This window comes from Embiotoca jacksoni, unplaced genomic scaffold (genome assembly GCF_022577435.1).
Source record: "Embiotoca jacksoni isolate LCO1_2020_lvr unplaced genomic scaffold, fEmbJac1.0.p SCAF_8, whole genome shotgun sequence".
NCBI classification, from domain to species: Eukaryota; Metazoa; Chordata; class Actinopteri; family Embiotocidae; genus Embiotoca; species Embiotoca jacksoni.
The window spans coordinates 15,653,546-15,674,761 of record NW_027185436.1 but is presented as its reverse complement, the minus strand read 5'-3'; the positions used below and the strand labels follow the sequence as shown (position 1 = coordinate 15,674,761).

The 21,216-nt window shown below is 41.4% G+C and overlaps 1 protein-coding gene across 3 annotated transcripts in view; it reads left to right on the top strand.

Annotated features, from left to right (window-relative positions):
- Nucleotides 1-21,216, top strand: part of kiaa0825 (KIAA0825 ortholog) — a 115,801-nt gene that overhangs the window by 29,820 nt on the left and 64,765 nt on the right. For all 3 annotated transcript variants that reach the window (XM_069178255.1, XM_069178254.1, XM_069178253.1), the window contains exons 12-22: nt 1,765-1,955; nt 3,088-3,294; nt 3,500-3,610; nt 5,397-5,536; nt 8,444-8,623; nt 10,620-10,850; nt 10,944-11,248; nt 11,452-11,558; nt 13,904-14,048; nt 16,544-16,693; nt 18,201-18,295. In XM_069178255.1, coding sequence (XP_069034356.1) covers nt 1,765-1,955; nt 3,088-3,294; nt 3,500-3,610; nt 5,397-5,536; nt 8,444-8,623; nt 10,620-10,850; nt 10,944-11,248; nt 11,452-11,558; nt 13,904-14,048; nt 16,544-16,693; nt 18,201-18,295 — 1,862 coding nt within the window. The remainder of the gene's footprint in view (nt 1-1,764; nt 1,956-3,087; nt 3,295-3,499; nt 3,611-5,396; nt 5,537-8,443; nt 8,624-10,619; nt 10,851-10,943; nt 11,249-11,451; nt 11,559-13,903; nt 14,049-16,543; nt 16,694-18,200; nt 18,296-21,216) is intronic.

Sequence of the window (21,216 nt, the reverse complement as noted above, 5' to 3'; positions counted from 1 at the left end):
TCTTAGCAGGCTTGTTCCGTAGATTCCGAGGAACTCTAGGAATTATACTCCAGAGCTTTCTTGCTTCTTCTTTTTATTCCCACAATACACTTTTACCTCCCACTCTCCCTCTTCTGACTGAGCCTTCTACTCTGAGCTCCCTGAGAACATCTGTGGCTTCCATGCTGCCCTGGGGGCTCCAGGGATTCAGCTGTCTGAAGTCTGCAATCTACACTGGGACTGTCTGGAAACAGCATAGGGCCCCTGGAACTTCCCTACCTTTATGCCCTTAAACCAATCTAAACCTTCCCTCTCTTTCTTACTTTATCCTGCTGTTGCCCCCCCCTCCCCTCTTTGTTCCTCCCTCCTTCCCTGGGTCACTGGTGTCAGACAGGCCTGCTGTGTGCAGGTGTGTGCTTTTGTTCAACCATCCTTGTGTACATCTGTACAAATGAATGCATGTGTGGGTGTGCAGCAGCATCTCAGGGTGAGTTTCAGTTGGTGTATGTATGTATGTATGTATGTATGTATCTATCTATCTATCTATCTATCTATCTATATTTTTGATGTGTGTTATATGTGTAGTTGTATTCTTCAGGTTTCCATCTCCTGGATCCACAGCTTGGCTCTTTCACAGCCTAGTGCAGCTCCAGAGACCCCTCTCCAGCTTGCTTTCTTGTTTTTGTTCTTTTTCATTGATATTGACATGTGAATCGTTATTGGCAAAAAAAATATTTAATATGCTGCAGTAAAATAATAACATGAGGTCAGTTTAGTCTGTCAAAGGCGGTTTCGAACATGACCTTGGCTACCCTCCTTATCAGGATTTTGCCTTTTGCGCTTTTCGAGCCAAATGCTGAATTTCAACTGAGAAAAAAAGCACATGAGTTTTTCAAATCTATTCCATCCTCAGTTCCCTAGCCCAGATTTAGTCCTCACTCTTGGCAGTCCATCATCCTTAATAGGAATTTGACCATTGTTGACCTGGCTGGTTAAATAAAGTTTGACTTGAATGAATACAAATGCACTTTTAGTGGGGGCTGCTTTTGATTTGGATCCAACATTTATGTCTGCATTGGCTCAACTGAGTCCATAGGCAGAAGATGGCAGCCGCATCCCGGATATAGAACTTGATCACATCAATGACCAATACTTAAATGACAGGCTGCAGGGAAGCGAGGGAGGGAAAAAAGTAAAACATGAGTATCCCTGCCACACGCACCGTCAGTTTATTGCTGGAGGTGGAATATGAGGAGTTTGGGGGAGTAGAGGTGGAAATATGAATACATCCTTCCATATATTATACGACAAAGCTGCAGGTTGCCAGGATAATAATCTGTTTCTGTCTCCATCTGTCCTCCCACCGTCTTTGTCTGTCTTTCTTTCTTCTCACTTTCACTTGTCTTTGCTCATTTTATTCAGGAAAGTTCTTCCCTTCTCTCTTTCACTCTCTGTATGTGTGAGCGTGCATGTGCGTGCGAGCATGTGCCTTTTGTGATGTGATCTCCAGCTCAGGACTTTAAAGCAGCCTAAAATCCCAGTGGGAGAAGAAACCCAGGTGCAGAGTGCAGGTGGCATGACCACTGAGACACCCTGGTGTTGACAGACCTGCCTCTGTCTCTGTCTCTCTCTTTCTTCTCCTTCAGATTTTTGCTCTCACCCTCTCTCCCTCCACCTCTATTTTTATCTCCTCCTCTCTGTGTTTTTGCTCCACTGTCAATGTCCATATCATAACATATCTTCATCTGCAACCCCCTCCCTCCCATCTACCACTTTCTTCCACAGGGCGAGCGGTGTTCCTTCTCAGTGCAGATGTGGTTCTACTTCCTGTGTGGGCTTCGTAGTGACCTGTGGGCGGTCCTTCCGGCAGAGTTGGCCAAGGAGATGCTTGGCCAGGTGCTGTCGGAGACCTTACAGCTGCTGGTGCAAAGATATGCCCGGGTCCGTGCTTCATACAAAAGACATCAGCAAATCAGGTATTTTATCATGGATTGCACTGACATTATATAAATATGAGCATAAATTAGGCTACTAAAATAATAACATACCAACTTTTCTTTTTGCCTATTGTCCATACACTTCAATATACCTCAAGTATTAATGTGATGGAATATACCATGACCTGATACATATATTTTTCAACCACAAGAATTTTCTGTAATTATTTTACCGAGGAAATTAGTATTTAATTCATTAGATCAGACAAAACCGGAATTGCTCTCTTTGTGGACAGTTTACAAAATCATCATATACAGTATAAAAGTATCATCATCACAATATGAAATAACAGATTCTTCATAGAATATTTCCTCCCTATTGCCCACGGCGGCTGTTGAGTAGACATATGATGAGATGATAAGTGAGTAAACAGTCTCTCTACATGGTCCTTTACCTTTAGCTTTGAGGACTTATTGTTCATGCTGGCTTAAACGCTGAAGTCTGAAAATGATTGTGGGATTCTGATAGTGGAGGTCTGACTGCACATCATTGGTACACTCTGTAGTCTCTGTTTTTGTCTCCTTAAAACTTAAATGATAACAATAAATGGGTTAAACTGTGACACACGGTAAGAGGAAAAATGATGACAAAGATAAAGTGCAGTATACATGTGTAGCACCACAGGATGTCGACTCAAAGCCTGGTTTATGCTGCTTGGAGATGTCGTGTTTCAGGAGGGACAGTTGCAGCGTGTGAGGCTAGGCCAAACGGATGTCTTTTTCAAAGCTTCTCTAGGTCTCCTGTGTGTAAAGCACTCACATGGGTACTCTTATGTTACCTCAGCTCTCCTGTGTGTCACTCATAGCGATTCAGGCCATAGGGAAGCAAGGATGAGGAGATGAGAGATGGTGAGCAGGATCGCCCAACCAACTGAGAGAGCAGATTTATGGCTGTTTATATAAAAGCAAGGGGAGGGTGCAACATAAAAGCAATGACTTTTATAGTTAAATGCAAAGCCCGGACATTTTCCAGTAAAATCACAAGGAGGTTCTGTTATCTGACTGGCCGATGAAATGTTAGATTATTTGTATATGTTCTTACATATTCACTCCCTTCTCATCTTTTGTTTTATACATTCACCTTTTCTGTTTTCCTTTCCCCGTATCTAAGATGTGACATTACAGCCGTGTTGCTGTATGTAGAGCATCTTATGTGGAGTGTGTGTGAAAGTCCTGAGGCCTTGGTGCGCTCCAACCCTTCTTCAGCACTTACCATAATAGCAGGTGGTTCAGACTGGTCGTACCAAATCCACAGCCTGTGTGACCAACTCCTGACAGTCCTTGTCATTGTCACAGCACCCGTGTCTTTGCTGCACAGGTTGGTACATGTGTTTTTTTGTTATTTAACTTAGCACTGTGGTAAAATATGACCAATGCACAAGAGAGTTATCAATGTTTTTGTACTTTCCATCTGACACAAGAGAACAAAGATAGTCAGATAGCTTTTTTTTTTTTTTTTTTTTTTTTTTGTCAATTGAATATGTACATTTTAAAGCTGCCATGTGCAATCGCATTTCCTTCAGGACATTTATGATAAATGCTGCAAAGGATTCCCCACCATACCAACCCGACAGCCCCATTGTACACTGGCTAAATGCTATCAACCCTGAACTCTTCACAGAGGAGGCCATACGGTATGTAAAATACACCCATCATGCCATCTGTCACTCATCATACAGTCGGCACACATACAGTATGCATGTGCACACACAAATGCACATTTGCACACTCAGGTATGCTATGCCATCACACACCTCCACCCACTGTATAGCGAACCATATGCGAGTGTGTGTGTGTGTGCGGAGTTAAAGCTGCATATGTGCAGATATATAACCCTCTGCTCAGGCTTCAAGCTAGAGTTGCTCTGGTAATATAACACAGATGCAAAGGGAGAAAGGAAAAAAAGAAAAAATAAACTGCCACTGCCGCTGACACTGTGTTTGTTTATGTTGATGGTTGCTGAGGGTTTTACACATGAGGCATCAACAGGGTACACCCCTGAATGTACACAAGCATGCATAAATACAGTATATGTTCTCATTTGTGTCCAGTTACTATTGTGACCTCCACTGTGCAGTCAATCACTTCCTCCCCTCACCCTGGCCTCCACCCTCCTCCCCTCTCATCTCCTTCCCAGCCAGAGGTGATGTCATTGCCTGCTGATGGAGCACAAATCAAAGTAACCCCTGCTCTCCAGATCCTAAGTATTGCAGAGCTGAAATTAGTTTATTTTTATGACCTCTTTATTTCTTTGCTCCCACCTACTGCCTTCTTGCGTGGGTGCCAGGGGGCCTGCTAGTGGCCTGTGGCCAGATCCACAGGTCCTCAACTACCACCTGACCTCTGTGGCCAGATATTTCCTCAATCCATTAAACTAAAACCCATTGTCATGATTATTGGATAAAACAATAACAAAATCACAAAAGAGGAAAATACATCATCCTGTATTACAAGTCATAAAGAAAGCATGTAAAGTTGTGTTTTTTTTATGTGTTTCTGTATTTGCTCTCATTCATACTCTGTATTTTTCTTCTTGCCTTTACTCATATGTGTGCGTCTGTGTCTGTATGTGTGTGTGTCTTGGTTCTGTAAGCTGACCCTGCGCCGTAGCTGGATAGATTTATCAGAGCAGTTAAAAGAGGATTTCTTCTGGATTTGCGGCCCCAGTGACATCATAAATTGTGCTGTCAGATTGAGGCATAGTTTTCCTCAGTCAAGCAGCAGGGTGCACCCTACTCGAGCCTTTTGGCTCAAATAGAATGGTTAATTTCTGGGCAGACCCCCCCCCCCTGTGCTGTGTCCCACCTCCTCACTCCTCAGACAAACTCTGTACATTCCTTCCATTAGATTTTATTGAGATGTATAAAGTAACATGCAGTCACATACATGTCAGCATGCCCTCACACATGCACACATACAGTACATAACCACAAGCTTAGGCTCTGAAGAGTACAAACACACACACACACACACATGCACACACACTTATATTCACACACACCAAGGATACGGCTCATTACCCACAGCTGGCTACAGCCTCTTGGTTATACAAAAGATGTAGGAGGGGGGGTACTGCTGTATATTCATGTATTTGGCTGTCTCCCAAATGTTAATTTGCTTTTAGCTGGCCAAGATTAGAGCTAATTCCTTCCCGGTGCACACTATAAGTAAGCAAGAGTGAAGGCATTTAGAGACTAAGCTCATATCTTGAGTGAGTGACACTAAGGGAAGTTCACATTGTTGCTATTCCCTAACTATTCCCTGCCAGATTGTCATCCAACATTTCGGTCTTTGTCTTTCACTTGTGAAGCTTTTTCTCTTCTTTGTTGTCTCTTTCTAAATGGACTGCTATCTGTATACTCACCTGACACTGCAGAACTGTCAACTTTGTTTTCCTTCCTTCTCTTCCATTTCTCTCAGAGATGGCCTTATGGGCCAGGCAGCCTTGGCATGTCAGCTGAGGGTGCTGACCTCTGACCCAGGACACAATCCCAAGTTGCTACTGCGGATGCTGCTGTACAGAGACTGTCACCTGCCCAGAATACTCCTGGAAAATTCTTGTGAGTCAGTTTTTTTGTAGTGTACATGGATTGGTATGTATTAATGAATAAAGGATGCTGTGTGTGTGTGTGTGTGTGTGTGTGTGTGTGTGTGTGTGTGTGTGTGCTGTGTGCATGCCTAGCTCACATTTTAGTAGAATATTGAAGCCACCTTCTTTAATGCTTTAATATTTCATTTTTGTTATAATTCTGGATCCAGAGACCGGATCTCACAGAGGACATGTGTGGGAAGTGTTTACCACTGTCTTAATTATGGTGCTCTAAGATGCTAAGCGAGTTATATAGACCTTAGATGAGCTCTATCCATTTTATGAAGTTATCATCAGCATCTTTGCCATCATCATCATTTTCACCTTGGTCATCATCATCACTAAATCAATAGAGCGCAGTAATAAACACTCAACAGGCCCAGGCGGAGCACATGCTCTGACCTTTAAAGATTTTCCCTTCCTTCCTTTCTCCTCCACATAGCAACAGTCTAACCTTTAAAGACTGTTGTGCACTCGCACATTAATTCACATTATAGCGACCTCATTAATAACAACTCTCACTGTCTTGTTCTCTCGCTCGCTGTTAGTCTGACTCAGAGGCTCTGCAATGCTTCTCCCCGCACACTGCCGTAAATCAACGCTAGAAGCGCTGACTCTCACGTGTTATCACGGTGACGGGGTAATTAACCAGGGAGCAGACAGACAGAAGGAAACAGTTTGACTGAATGCCTACACCCCCATAAGCCGTTGCACTTCCCCATACATGTATATACAGGGGTGTGTCTTGGTGCTCTGATGCTAAGAATAGTGTAACAATGAATTACTGTGTTCTCTAATTTATCCAATTCAATTGAGTTTATTTTGTTTTTTAAAGTCAGCTGCTATTGGATAAGTAAGATTCTTCCAGTTAAAAACAATGGAGCATCATTTTGTTTTGTTTAGTTTTTTCAAATATGCTTGCTTCAGTGCTTATTGGCAATTTTTTTGTAATACTATGTATCTTTCTTATCAAAATCTCCTAACTTTTTTGACAGCTAGCCGGTCAAAAATAAATGACCATAAATGACCTTCACATCTTCTGATGATTTGAAAATGTACCTCCTCCACATTTACAGTGTAATTTTTCGTGTTTGCATAGCTTACCTTTAATTAGAAGGTACATTACCCCTAGTATACACACACACACACACACACACACACATGCGCACACACTTTTTATTATCTTCAGTGTGTCTGCTACCAATTACAGAGGTTTGCAAAGAGAGCCCCTATGACTGGTTGACTGGTTGTCCAGAAGATAAACAGGTGTATGTGTTGGCTGTATATCAAGGTTGGAAGCTTAGAGATGGAGAGGCAGGAAAAGTAAAAAAAGCAACTGAAATAATGGCATAGAAACAAAAACACACTGGAATTATTGTGTGCTGCACGAGTAGTGGAAACTCCACAGAGATGTGCCAGTGCACTGACATCTGTTTTTCTCAAGTCATCTGCTGCTACATAATGGGATCATTATTAAAAGGCACCTAGTTAACCTGCCATGCTCTCCTGCACCCCAAGTGGAAATTAATGTTAGTCACCCCTGTTTCCTTGGACCACTGAAGCCACAGCAGTGATATCCAGAACACTTTCTCCTTAAGGACCAATTACCAGACAGGCAGCGAACAAGATGCCGGCATAATCCACATATTGCTGCCTAATAGACTGATTGTAGGTCAGGTTGGTTGACACTTTTGAATTGTACATATTAGATGTGTGATTGTGAATGAAAAGGAGTGTGAGAGACATGGAGGGAGACTTAAAGACATGAAGCTAGAAATCAGTTCTCATATAGACCTTGAGTAGTATCAGCGCTTCTTACCTGAATGTTATTAAGGTAGGTGATATTACTGTCACTGTAATGCAGTAGCTAATTTACCCCTGTCATTTTAAAATAGTCCGGCATTAGTCAGAAGGAAGCCATGCTGCCCTCCATCACAGCGCCCCCTCATTGACTGCTGTGTTTCATATACTCTCCTATTCAAATAGCTGTCATCTCCCACACAGCAGACTGACAGACCGCTGGATGTCTGCCACCTCTGGAGCAATGGGCCTTTCTTCAGAAACCCCTGTCAACTTAACACACACATACACACACACACACACACACACACACACACACACACACACACACACACACACACACACACACACACACACACACACACACACACACACACACACTTGTAAGCACACAACACACATACCGTATATAGACATCCATATGGGTTACACACAAACACACACACACACACACACACACACACACACACACACACACACACACACACACACACACACACACACCTCCATCCTCAGCCCTGTGCTCAGACAGCAACCCCCACAAGGACACCCTGTCAAAACCTCTTCCTTTTCACTTCCTGTCTCCATGTACTGTGGATCCCACAGCCGGGGGGCTTTGAAATCTGTTTCTTTTTCTGTTTTTTATCTGTTTTTTTTTTCTCCATCTAACACAGATGTGAATTTTTCTTCCCCTTCTATTCCATAACGCCTTTTGTTCACCCTTTCTGTTAACATGTGTCAGGTTGGGCAGCCTTGACATTTTCCAATGTGTTTTTCTTTGCAGGAATCAAGATGCTGTTTCATAGGATAGGGTTTTACATCCTTTTATACCTGCCTCCATAAGGTTGATATTCTCTGAGTTATAATTTAAATAACAGTTTGATTTTACACTCACCTACACACCCCTCAGTGTGTGTGTGTATATGAGTAAGCCCTTTCTCTGTGTGCATCCAATTGTTTGTGTCAAATGTTCCAGAATATCAGGATTTCATAAATTCATTGGCATTTTAAATATGCACACATTTATTTATATTGTTTGCAGAAGTGTCTCACCAGACTGACTCTTTTTTTTTTTCAGATTTTTGCCAAGAGAGCAGCTCTGAAATGTCTACAGAGAATTGCAAGGCAGGAGATGACTTCATAGTTGCATTGTTCAACCTTTTCTCTTGCCTGAATAATGTTCCCAAGGCCTTGACTCAGGCCCTTCAACCATACTTGGAGAGGGCACACATTTGGGAACATCTCTACACACTGGCAGGTAAAGTAACAACCGGCTGCTCTATAATGTTGTGGTTCAAGGGTCATCACCACAGACAGGCATTACATTGATACAGTTTACAGTTGTCTATCCTATACCCTACATTGTGTAAAAAATATTGCATGCTAACACAGTTCAATTGAATAACAGTTCAATTTCAAAATCAATAGAAATCATATGTTTAATATCATGTTAATTTCTTGCTGCAAGAAAACAACTTTTATGTTATTTTTATATTTCAATTGCTCATTTTAGAGATTTGACCACAATCTTTTTTGGATCAACTATGTTTTTGAGAAACTGTTCAAGGGTAAATACAAGAGGAACATTTGCCTGCAAAGAATATCTCAATATTATTTATCCTAAAGGATATTGTGGACATTCTGTGCACATTAGCTAAAGCATGACTATAATATGCTGTTACACAGATGGCAATTATTCTCCCAACTTTTTCTGGTGCAAACTTTAATGCGGAGCTTAATAAGAACTCCTGTGGAATATGGAGCTCTTTTTAGTGGTGATTCTTGTATCCTGGGTGAGTGGTAATTATTGTAGCATAAATTAGGGTGATTGTAGAAGAGTATTTGGATGGAGACAGAGCAAGGGAGGGGTCGACAGAGGGGAATGAGCAAAAGAGATAGAGTGTGCCAGAGAAATTTTCAATGTCATCCAATCATCATTTATCCTCACAGGGTAATTAGTTTAATTATTGGACTGTTCCAAATCTTTGTATTATAATTTTGGTTACAGGATACCCCTAGTGCTCCCATTTCTATTTAAACTGTTCACTGAGTTAACTTTCATAGATTACGGTGAGAGTTTCACTATTTCTTCACTTACACTGATGTTTCATCACACTGTAGCAGGTTGTTTAAAATCAATACAATAGTCAATACAGTAGCAAGCAGAATAAAGTCTGAGAATCGAGTGACTTTGAAAAATAGGTCTAGGTCTCACCTGCCACAGAGCATTTCTCCCCCTAAAAGCGATATCATTTTCTGGTCTGCTCTCCTCTTTTTCTGGGGCTCTGAGGTCACACATTTGTTAGGCATCCCTGGAGATTCTGGTACACTTCCAGAGCTGCCACAATACTATTTCTCTCTTTTGTAGCCTTCACCTTTACAGCTGGAGCAGTAGGAAGTTTATGGGTGCCATACAACTTCATGCTGTAGCTGCTCTACTATCAATATGAGCAGGATTTGAAAGGGCAGAGCGATGAAAGACAGTGCACCCGGAGAAGGTTGTAAGATTCCTACCGTCAGGCCACCTCGGTTTGATTGAAATCATCTGAATTGAACTCAACTTCACTTGCCTTTAGAGTATATATTTTAAGAGAATACCTTAGCACCGTGTGAATTCAAGCTATTTATGCCTTTGTATTGTCCTATTGTTTGAAAATTAATTTCTAACAAACTATGTGGACTGTTGCTTGTTTGAAAACCCCTAAAGCACAATAACTATACAATGAAATGTAACCTAATAGTAATCTAATGTGGTAGCAATCATCATTCATTTTTATGTCAGTTGTATGACATATCTGTGGGTCTTTAATAAGTTTTATAAGTGCAACCCTTTATTATTTAATGCTTAGAATAGTAATAGAATAGTATTTTGATAGAAGAGTATTGAAAGCTCCTAGCTATTTTTTTCATTGTGCATTGAGAGACCTCTGTGACACATGCCTATTATTAAAATAATTAAAAATGGGGTTTTCTATTCAGCTGACAAAATATTTGCTTAATAATCTAAGCAGGATATAATTTCCTTCAACTGCTGATTTCTATTCCATTCAGTCCATTTAGAACTAGCATTATATACCCTGTTATCTAGGTTTCTTCTTTGCTTTCTTTGTCCTGCAGTTTGGTGCTTTAACAATATAGGTTTGTGGTTTTAACTAATTGTTTAAAAAAGTATAGATAGAATAAGTAAGGCTTAATTTGATATTCTATAAGCGACCCATTTTTTACCTGCTGCCTTCATTTACCATTTTTGTCAGACACCACGCAGACAGTACCTTTAATGGTCAGCTGTGTCCGGGCAATAGTCAGCAGCTCTACCAACAGCCTCCTGGTACACCTGGTCTCCATGGTGTTGGGTTGGCAGGCGACAGAGGAGCCCAGTGGAGCCTTGTTCAAACGAAATGTGCCAGACACTGTCCTCTCTAAAATACCTAAGGACTGGAACTACACCCCACTGGATGCAAGGGGAAAGGACACTGTCACTAAAAGTAAGCACAGACTGGGTGTTACATTTTCAAGAAAAATGCTTTCAATCCATTTTTAATTTGTTTTCCAAAACTGTCATTTCTTTCTCCTTCCAGCTGTCATATCCTTAGCAATTCAAGCATTGTCCTTCATTTTCACCAACCTGCCATTGGCCGTAGCGTCCCTGCCTCTCCCCATCCGCTTCCTCTTCCAAGTGGCAGAGAAATACCTTTCCCAGTATTCCCGTCAGCTGCGTTTAGTGGGACTGTTGCTCTGGGCCCTGCTGGGCTCCCTGATCCAGGGCCTGGAGGACCCAGACACACTAGAACAAATCAGTGGTCTGGCTCTGGACCGTGGAGCAAAAGACTGCCTGTCCCTGCTGGCAGAGTGCTTACAGGCTGCTATGGGCATTCAGCAAAAGGTAACCACTATGATTTCTTTATTAACAATATCAGTCATAATTTATTTATTTCATTATAAGTAGGGGTTTGTTAACAAATTGTATCACAATTCAAGATTGAGCATTTTACCAGTCTGTTTTATGTGGACATGTTTGTGTATGACCTTTCATATTAATTTAATGTGTGCCATGCATTTGTCCTTTACCATAAATGTCTCTGACAGGGCATTCCCAAACCCACAGTGCACAAAGTGCTACAGGCTCTGGAGGACAGAAGACCAAAGTGGACAAACATGCAGCTGCAGAAGGCCCGCAAACTCTGCTCAGACAGGTGAGAGGTCAACTGAAAGGATTTAGCAAGAGGTCAAGGTCAGGATTGTGCTGACTACTTTAAATGAATGGTTCTATACGTTCAGGAAAGTTCTGTTTGTTCCATCATTAGTCTCAGTTAGTATTGACAGTGTGAACCTTCAATAAAAAATGATTTATTATTTTATTAAGACCATCTTGTTTGTAAACACATCTTTTCATAAAACCACTTTCCCAATATATAAATTATATGATTTATCAATAAACTGGAGTTTGACAGCTGATGAACGAGGAGGTTGAAACTGATCAAACTGACTGATGGTGTAGTTACTTGACATTTAAAATAGATACTAAATTAAACACTAAAAATAATGCAACTTAGATATACTTTTTTTTAATTGTGCATTGAAGTTCTGATTTATTGTATCATCAATATCATATTTCATAGGAAAGATCTATGAGTAAAATCAATGACTCTCTTGTTTTGGTAAAGTATGGACATACCGCCTGACCGATTGGACCGCTGGCTGGAGTGATGGGAAAACAGCTTTCATTTTGGGCTGATCTGTGACCTTTGGCTTTGCGTTTTGTAGCTTGTTCCCAGAAACGGTGTCTCTGGTTGCTCACTTCATCATAACAAACTCTGGATGCATCCATCCTCATAAAAGGGTGATTCAGTGGCGTAAAAATTTTATTTTGAAAAATGAAATAAATAAAAACACTGAGTAGATTATGGCCAGTTCTAGGAAATGCTGTCTGTTACAGTGACAGGAAGAGGGGATGAGAGGGGGAGAAAAAAAGAGGAGATGGGGCGGCGGTGGGAGGGGGGGAGTGAGGAGTTTGAGTGGGAAAGTGAAAGAAGAGTGATTATGTATCACCTGTCGGAGGCAGTCAGTGGGATCATTACTATTCATTAAACTAACCTTCACAGGGAAGTGACGCCTGGCTTGTAAACAATCAGAATACAGCGTCAGAAAACGGAGAGAGAGATAGAGAAAGAGAGGGAGAGAGAGCGAAAAAGAGAGGGGAGAGGGAGAGAGAGGAGAGAGAGTTGTGGATGTAATAACTCCAAAAACAACCGACACTCACTGTGCATCTCCCACACACACACATACACAGTAACCCATATCACAAAGAACATTTGCCCCTCGTGTGAGCCCTCCTCTGTTACTTCATCCCACTTTCCCTCTTTCCTTTCCCAACTGTAACCCCCCTCTCTACGCCACCCACCTTGTCTTTGCAAAGTAATTTGTAGAGGAGAAGATTATTGTTCTCCATCATGGTGACCCTGACTGGGCTGACGGGATGCATACACAGATGAAGATGAATGCAGTTATTCCTTGGCGGAGGTCTGCCTCTTTCAGGGCACATTGGCCCTAATGACATGATTGATAGGCTGTCCCAAATCCGGAGGGGCCCTCATTAATCACCCCGCTGACTGAATCCAATCATCTGCTTCACCTGCACAGTGATGGACAGGAAAGGATACAGCGCAGGTGCTGACACGGATGCACAGCCACCATCGCCGACAACACTAACGCCAGGCCGCCAGCCAAAAGAATGAGGCGATGTATATGGACGAGACAGGACTCCTCTTCTTTTGCCACTCTCAATGTCAAACAGCCAATGGCTGGCTGACAGGCGACACAGTTTCTGCCACCTTATAATTACAAAGGGAAAGAGAGGGAGACAGAACAACGACAGGAAGTGTATGTGAAAGAGACGATTTGATGGACGGTAGTGTGATATCCATCCATACAGGAAGGGCAAGAAAATTATGCGGGCGTCTTCCAGGGTTGGGGACTGCACATGCATGAGGACCTTGACATACAGTTACACACATACACACACATACATGCTTAAAAACACAAACAGCAATATTTTTTTTTAGTGATGCAGCATCCTTTGGCCTAAATGTTTTATATATCTCATGAATGGTAATGAAAAAGTTAAAATGAGTTTGTTATTCAACCCTTAATATTTTGTTTTTATTTCTCACTCATTTTCACAAGTGTTAGCCTTGACTGGACCATGTGGTTTTCAGATATTGGAGCAGAATGTAATTTCTTTCCTTGTCAAGAATTACATTTTAAGTCCCTTTGCCCCCTGGAGCGAATGCTTTTTCTAGGAACTGAAAACAAAATTATTTTTTTTAACTCAGGAGTCAGGATTCAGTTCATTTTCTGTTGGATAGCAAATTCCAAATTTCCACCCAAATTCCTCTCTCAACTAGAACATACTTCCTTTGCCAGCGGTGGTTGTCCAATATTAGCTGACACCCTCCTTCTTACTGTTTCCTCTCCTCTCTGTTTGTCCCACTGTGTTTTTTTATTTGTGTTTTCATTCCCATCTCTGTTTCTCTCTCAGTGTATTTGAGCAAGGAAAGGAGAGAAGAGTTGCTGCGGCTGAACTGACTGAGCAGAAAATAGGCCTGATGCTGCTGGAGGTCTGCCACAAAGCAGGTGGCAGCAACTACCTGAGGCAGATCTATCACATCATCCAAGGCAATGAGGTAGGGAAGCACTCGCTCTCCCCAGCAATTAGGTGGCTGCTGGCCTGAGGCCGCAGGCTGTTCAGGAGGGGGAGACAGAGGGAAGAGGGGCTGCTGCTTGTGTGCAGCCTGCTTGTTCTGATCTTCTGTTTTTCAGGTGACCTCAAGGGTGCAAACCTACAGTTATTTTTCTGTGTTAAACACTCGCTTCATGTAAAGGAGACGGAGCCATGTGAATTACCAGAATCAGCATTGAGCTCTTTGGGGGAGATCTTAGTCAGAAAGAGCAGAGATTCTAGCAGCGGAGGTTATTTTAGATTAATTCACTTCAAATGATTAACAAAATGAAAAGTAACCGTTCTCTATAAAGTGCCCAAGTTTATTTGAGTTAAAGTATGTATAGAGAGAGTTTAGTGATTTGTACCATTAATTACACGGTTGATAAACAAGTGCTTTAAAGTTTGACTAGACTTTTGGAAAATACATTTAAGAAGTACATACGTAAAAAGTACAAAGTGTTAGTTATTGCAAATCAAGTTATTTTAGCTCCCTCTGCTTGAAAAAGATCAATAACACCTGCAAAACTGTGAGGCCAAAATGAACAACCTTTAGGCTCTCTGGATAAGACACACTTGGAATTATTCTGCCTGATCAACTTTATAAATTGGAGAAAAAAGAACAACCTCATAGCATGATATTGACACTGATATTGTTCAACATCAGCGGCATCTACCAAATTTGATGTTGCAGAAATAAAGCAGAGAAAAATGCTACAGTTACAGTCAATTTGATTGTCAACAAATTCCATGAAAATACCCAAAACCAACCATGTTACACAATCTCTCTCCACCCGCTGACAGCCAGCCTCCTGCCCTTTGGTTCCTAATGTGGATGTAAATCTTTTGAAAATGGCATGGTTTATATGCTTTCGATTTTTAAAAATAAAGACTAAATCATTTCTTTAAATGACTTATGATTACCTGTTGAGGAGAATGTCACTTAAACATGTTGAAATAGTGTATTTGTTGGGTACTACTTTCAGCCACGGAATTGGTACTTTTCTGAGTAAAGGAAGACAAGCATGATGTTTTATTTAGGATGAACTCAAAATAAACAAGTGTCCACGTTCAAGACCATGAAAAGAACATGTCAACAAATGCAACCGTGTGGCTTCCTTGTGTGTTTTTTACAGTTTTTGGACATGACAGAGGTCTGTGATGCAATTTATTAAACTACATGAGGCTTTGGCTACACAGACATAATTCATTGTTGGTTTTAGTCCTTTGTGAAATTTGTTGACATTAAGAATTATATAGAATATCACCAGACTTATCTTTTAAGTAGCATGGAGCCTAATTATCTCTCATCAGATAATTGCTTTTGCAGATTGCAATCATTAATAAAAACCCATTCCAGAATAAAATATTTAGTAATTTAAAATAGTAGCAATAACGATAAAGAAGTCAAAATATGAATATGCTTGCAACACAGCTCCAACCTCATTAGGACTGTGTGAAAAATACTTGGTCCTCCAGAGTGGGGGACCCTCACTGGTCATCACAGTGTGGCACAGTGTTCTTTAAAGAGCTAGCTGGCGCTCATTAGATTGTTGACATAATCCTGTCTATTAAGACACAGCATTTAATCACACAAACACCATTTACATTATCTGCTGTTGATGTTATTCATAAACAGCTCTGACTCTGCATAGCAATTTGAGAGAATTTGAATGGGATTCCCAAGAATGGTCTGAGTTACCCTCCTGCCAGCTCCAGCATTTCTACCCAACCAAGGTCGAGGCAAGAACATGCAGGTCAGGGACAGATTGGGCTGGTGGAGAGGTGGAGCGAGGGGAGGTTCAGAGGCCATGTCAGGCTGATGGATGGGAATATAGTGAATTCACACCATGATGCCCATGTACGCATGAAAGCACACATCACGATGTACTGTACACAGATGCATTACTTTATACTTCTTGCAAGACACCTGCACTAAGTAACAACAGCAAAGGTTATAGAAATGAGAAAAGTGAATGGTGTTCTGTTTCTCTTTTTCTCCATCTATACATGTTAATTATTTTTTCTTATTACTTTATTTCTGAAAAGCTCTGATTCATTTCTGCTTTTATGAAGCTGATCAATTCGGGAAAATATATGTGGAGAACATTATATTTGTTGTTATGCTTGTCTGAAAATTGCTGTATAAATCCTATCTGAACTCGAGTAGTTTGTGCATTTATTAGGTCAGTCAAACTGGACAACAGTGAGAACATTTTAATTATCATTATTAATTTTCCAAACATCAGTATGCTGCATGTTGAATGTCCATGAGTGTGCTCTGTTGCTCTTTGTGTTAGAGGAAGGTTAGTTCGCTTGTATATAACTTTTTGGCTGCTCTCTAGTGGTCTTAGTTTGCCTTAGTTGGTCTTTTTCTTTACAGAATATTTCTTGTCAGTCTTATCCGTCATGATGTGTCTCTCTCCTGTGTTTCTTTCTCCACTTTCATCTTGGATACAGGAACTGTTGATGTCTAAACTGAGTGGAAGCGCAGACTTGCCAAATGGTCCTCCTCACTTGGTGAACTTTGACCTTGGCTCTGAGAGTCATGTTGCCTGTTTCAACCCTCTGCACCAGTTTGACCACATTGGCAAAAAGAAGCTGGATCAGGTTTGTGAAGCCTTCCAAGGTTATCATCACAGTTTATTCTGCAAAATATGTATTTATTACGTACTCCAGCTCCATGAAATGTCTTTGATATTCTAGTGATAATTCATGTGATTATTCAAGTCAGCTTCTTCACATTTTTAACTTTGTACAGTGTGGGTGTACTTGTGACATGCAGTGTGGTGTCATTTTAACTTTAACCAAGGCCAGAAGCTAATGTTGAAGGTTAGGAGCTGTTTGAGTCTCTAGCGAACTGGATACTGTGGCAGTCTCTGAAGTTGTTAGGTCTATCTAGGGCTTGGCTTTCCCATTCCCTATAGGCTGCTGCCTTTTCCAAGCAGAAGTTTGGCTGGCAGGAAGAAAAGAATACTGAAAAGGTGAAAATATGAGAGAGGCTTTCTTTTTCATAAAGAAATGAGTAATGTTAAAAGAGTGCATCTTGAAGTGCACTTCTTTGGGGCTTTGAACCATATACCCTCTTATCCCAAACTTATCCCCAGGAGTGCCCCACCATGATGTTCAGTTAATTGTTAGATTTTTCTTTTCTCCATAAAGGGGTTAACTCTAGCTACAGCTAGCTTTAGCTGACGGTGAGAGTAGTCAGCTTTTCTCCTCATTTCTCTCCTATTACCAAATACTGTTGACATCACACAAAACAATAAACATTTCCTCAATTCCGGCTTGTGGGTTTTTCTACTTTTTAAAAGTAGATTTTACATTTGTGATCCCTCATAATGTTGCTGTGTTGTTGCCATTGTTTTTCAAGAACAGACACATTTTAATCCTAAGACTTTGCCTGTTTTCGGCTTATCACAGGAGGCTACATAGCTTTGCATAGAAACACCCTATTAAGAGAATGATTAAAATGCCTTCTCCGCTTCAGGTGCTTGTGTTGTTTGTCAAATAAAATGGAGGAAGGAGGGAAAAAAGTTACATCCATCAATCACCTATGAGGAAGGAGCAGAGGAGGATTGGATGGATGGATGGAACGAGTGGAGTTCTCCTCCTTTTGTCAATAAAACTCAGCCTGGAGTTAAGAGTGACATTTTTGCAATCAAAGCAATCTGATTTTTATTTGCTCTCCCAATATGGTGGTAGTGCCAAGTGTGTTTGTCCATGTGTGCACATGTGTGTGTGTGTTTAAGAAAAAGAGAGAGGGTAAGAGATGGAGAGAGAGAGAAGAGGAGAGAGAGAGGAGGGGGGGGTTGGCGGGGTGCCATTGAAGATGGAAAGAAAAAAGGCATCGCAAGAAGAGTAACGACTCCCTCCAAAAATTGATTTATCTTTCTATAAATGATGACTACATCCCCCCAAATGGATTTATAAATTAATTGCTGTCTTATTGGAATAAAAACCTTCTTGTGCGGACATGATTGATCGCCTGATGTCGGTGGCCTGCGATGGAGACCCCCCTCCTCCTTTGTTAGTGGATCCCAGCTGGAGCGGTAATGCACTGATGGTATTAACCCTGATTAATAACTAACAATACGCTATCCTCATACATCAACAGAGTGCCGTGGTCGACTGGGCATGGGACTGGCTGAGGCTGCTGCCAGCCTATCAGGGCATGAGTCAGGTCACCTTCAAAACTCTGCTGGCCAACAGGTAAAACATTTCACTTGTTACATAAACGCATGTGTCTTTTTGGGTTTTATGTTGCAGTCCTTTCATGAAAAAAAAAAGCTGCCAAACTCAACAAGATCAGATAGCTCAGCCTTTATCAAGGTTCCGAACTTCCATTTGGTCCATTGTAGCTTCCATAATGGAGGCTGTGCTGTGGAAGGAGCTCCTTGGAAAGAGGATAGTGGAGCGCTATAATGAGCTGTGTCTTCGATCATGGAATTGTCTCTTTGTGAATGCATGTCTGACTACATAGACAAAATGTTTGGTGATTGAGTTATGCCTGCTCATTGGGTAATTTTGAGACCTTTGGATGGATAGAGAAGTAGTTAAAGATGGATATAGGCTGGCTGACTCAGATCTTGGTGTCACCTGATTGAAGTTTTTCGCCCAAGTCCACCCTCCTGTCCTATCCCCCCCTCCCCTGCCGGCAGCTCTGCAACAGGCATAAATATTTATGCAGGTATGTGACACATATTAGATTGCAATACTTCAGGCTGTTCCCTGTTCTCCATTCACAGCTGTCACGCTGCCAGCTATCAGGGAGCTATGGGGCTACTGCACCTTGTCTCCACGCCTACGCCCAATCCATTCTAAATCACTGCCATTGTAACACACACACACACACACCTTTCTAACAAAGGGCAAGCTCTGCATCTGCCAAGGACACAGGCCTAATAAGGGTGAAGTACGCATCTCTGTGCTGTGCTGTGACGAGCTTTGTCGCCTTCATGCCTCTTACCCCTCCCACATACACACACTCCATTCTTCCACCCCTTATATGCTGCTTTGTTGCATGTTAAAACAGATACTGTCATTGCTTGACTGAGCCAAATTAGTGTTTGGGCATTCATGAATAGAAACTGACTGAAGTGGATATGAAGTCAGATAGGAAGAGAGAGAGACAGAGAGATTGGACTTGCAGTTTGAGATTGTGAGTGACATGGACAGAGAGACTAGTCAATTCCGACAAGGAACCAAAAAAGTATGTGAATGATGGGAGTGGGAGTGGGAGGGGGTAAAGGTTATATAATTCACCCTAATCTCACAGTATCAAAGTGTCTGAGATTCTGTCATTTGCCTCATTAGCCTCTCTTTGTTGGGCCAGAGGAGCAGATTTCATGGAGGATTTGGAGAATGGCTTTGGTTCTGCCTCAGTTGCTCGCACAGAGCAGGAAGTTAGTTTCACGGCTGGCGACATGTAAGCTGTCAAAGTTTTTCTCAGATCCATCTCTGACTCAAAAATATCTCTGGAGCTATAGAAGACCATTCACGGGATAAGCGCACTGATGTCTGATTCACTGATCCATTTGTTAGCGCAGATAAGGATAAGGCTTTCTGCATAACCACAGGCTGAAATGCCCTCGGCTGTTTTTCGCAGAAGCTTCACAACAATTACTCTTTTACCTCCAGCTGCTGGACAAACCACAGCATATATCTTGCACACTTCACGGTATAAATAGGAATGCTGCTGCCCCATACTGTACAAAAACACCTATCATTGTGACCTTGCTATGATCCACATTTTCTAAGTTTTAGTCTCCTTGGATGACTTTTCTTTCCTGTACACAGCCAATATTTTTTTTTTTGCTCCCCAGACTGCGTGAGTTAGCAGAGTGGCCCATTGGCCTCCTATATATTGTTATAGTGGCAGGACAGTTATTGTGCCCAGGGTTTATATCACATTCTAATGGAGCAAGGCTATGAGTTAAGGGCGGTAGGCTTTTAAACCAGGGCTGTTAAATCACTGTTCAGATGACTTCATTAGCAGAGCAGGACACATGCTGAGACACTTGTCCCTGCGCACACACATGCACACACACTCACATATACATACACTTTCACCCTGCTACCTTGACGGTGTAGCATCGGGGCCAGACAGCAGGGAGAGTGGATTTATACAGTTGTGTGTGTCCTTCTTTGTCACCTGTCATTTGAGCTCCCTCAGCATGATGGCTCATCCATCATCTGCAGATTGAGCTTTTCAGCAGAAACCAGACTGATTAATACTACTGGAGGACCCCCAGGGTTGACTGGTTGACTGGCTGACTGGCTTCCTGGCAGGCTGGCTGTTTGAATGGGTAGATGTAGAACGTTTTAGCTCACTTGTTTGATGACTAATTGGCAGACTGGCTTGCTTAAGTACTTTCTGATTGGTACAATAATTGTAGGAAGTAGTGTTTAGTGGTAAAGTTTTCTAGGTTAATACCAGGCTAAACAGTATTTTGACTGAATGACTGGGAGGCTGACTAACCTGTTGGTTGGCCTGCTTTGATGAATGACAGCTATCAAAACTAGATTGTAGGATGAATGATGGACTGACTGACTGAAAGGATAACTCAAGGAGTGTGTTTTATTTACTTTTGCAAGTCCTACATTGAATCTGTAATTGCATGAACAGTTTTTCATTCCTTGCACATTCCCTATAAAAAAAATTTTCTTTTATAAGTTTTACTTTGGGTTTTCTGTTTCCTTGCTTCTAGCACATTTCTTTTCCTAACCACATTTTTATACTTCCATCAACTCTTTTAATTATGTCATGTAGCTAATTTAATAGATGCTAATGCACAGTTGACTTATGAAAGGGGTACAGGAATGCCACATCATACAGTATTCAATAATCAAGGCTAATGGGCAGACCTCAACAGGACTGAAGCTCATTTCAGATTTTTCTCAACCATCCTAATGCTTATTGACTCACTTTCTTTATCATGAGTCTTTTGAAGATTTAAAATTAAGTTCCTTTTGTGAAATGCCCAAATCAATGACATTATATATCCAGGTGAAATATACATTTGATATTTCACCTTGAACAAATTGCACACCAAGGGTTCGTGTTAATTGCCACAATCCACTGATTGAAATGTGTCCACATTGCCTCAGTCTTTGACTTCAATTTATGAGCC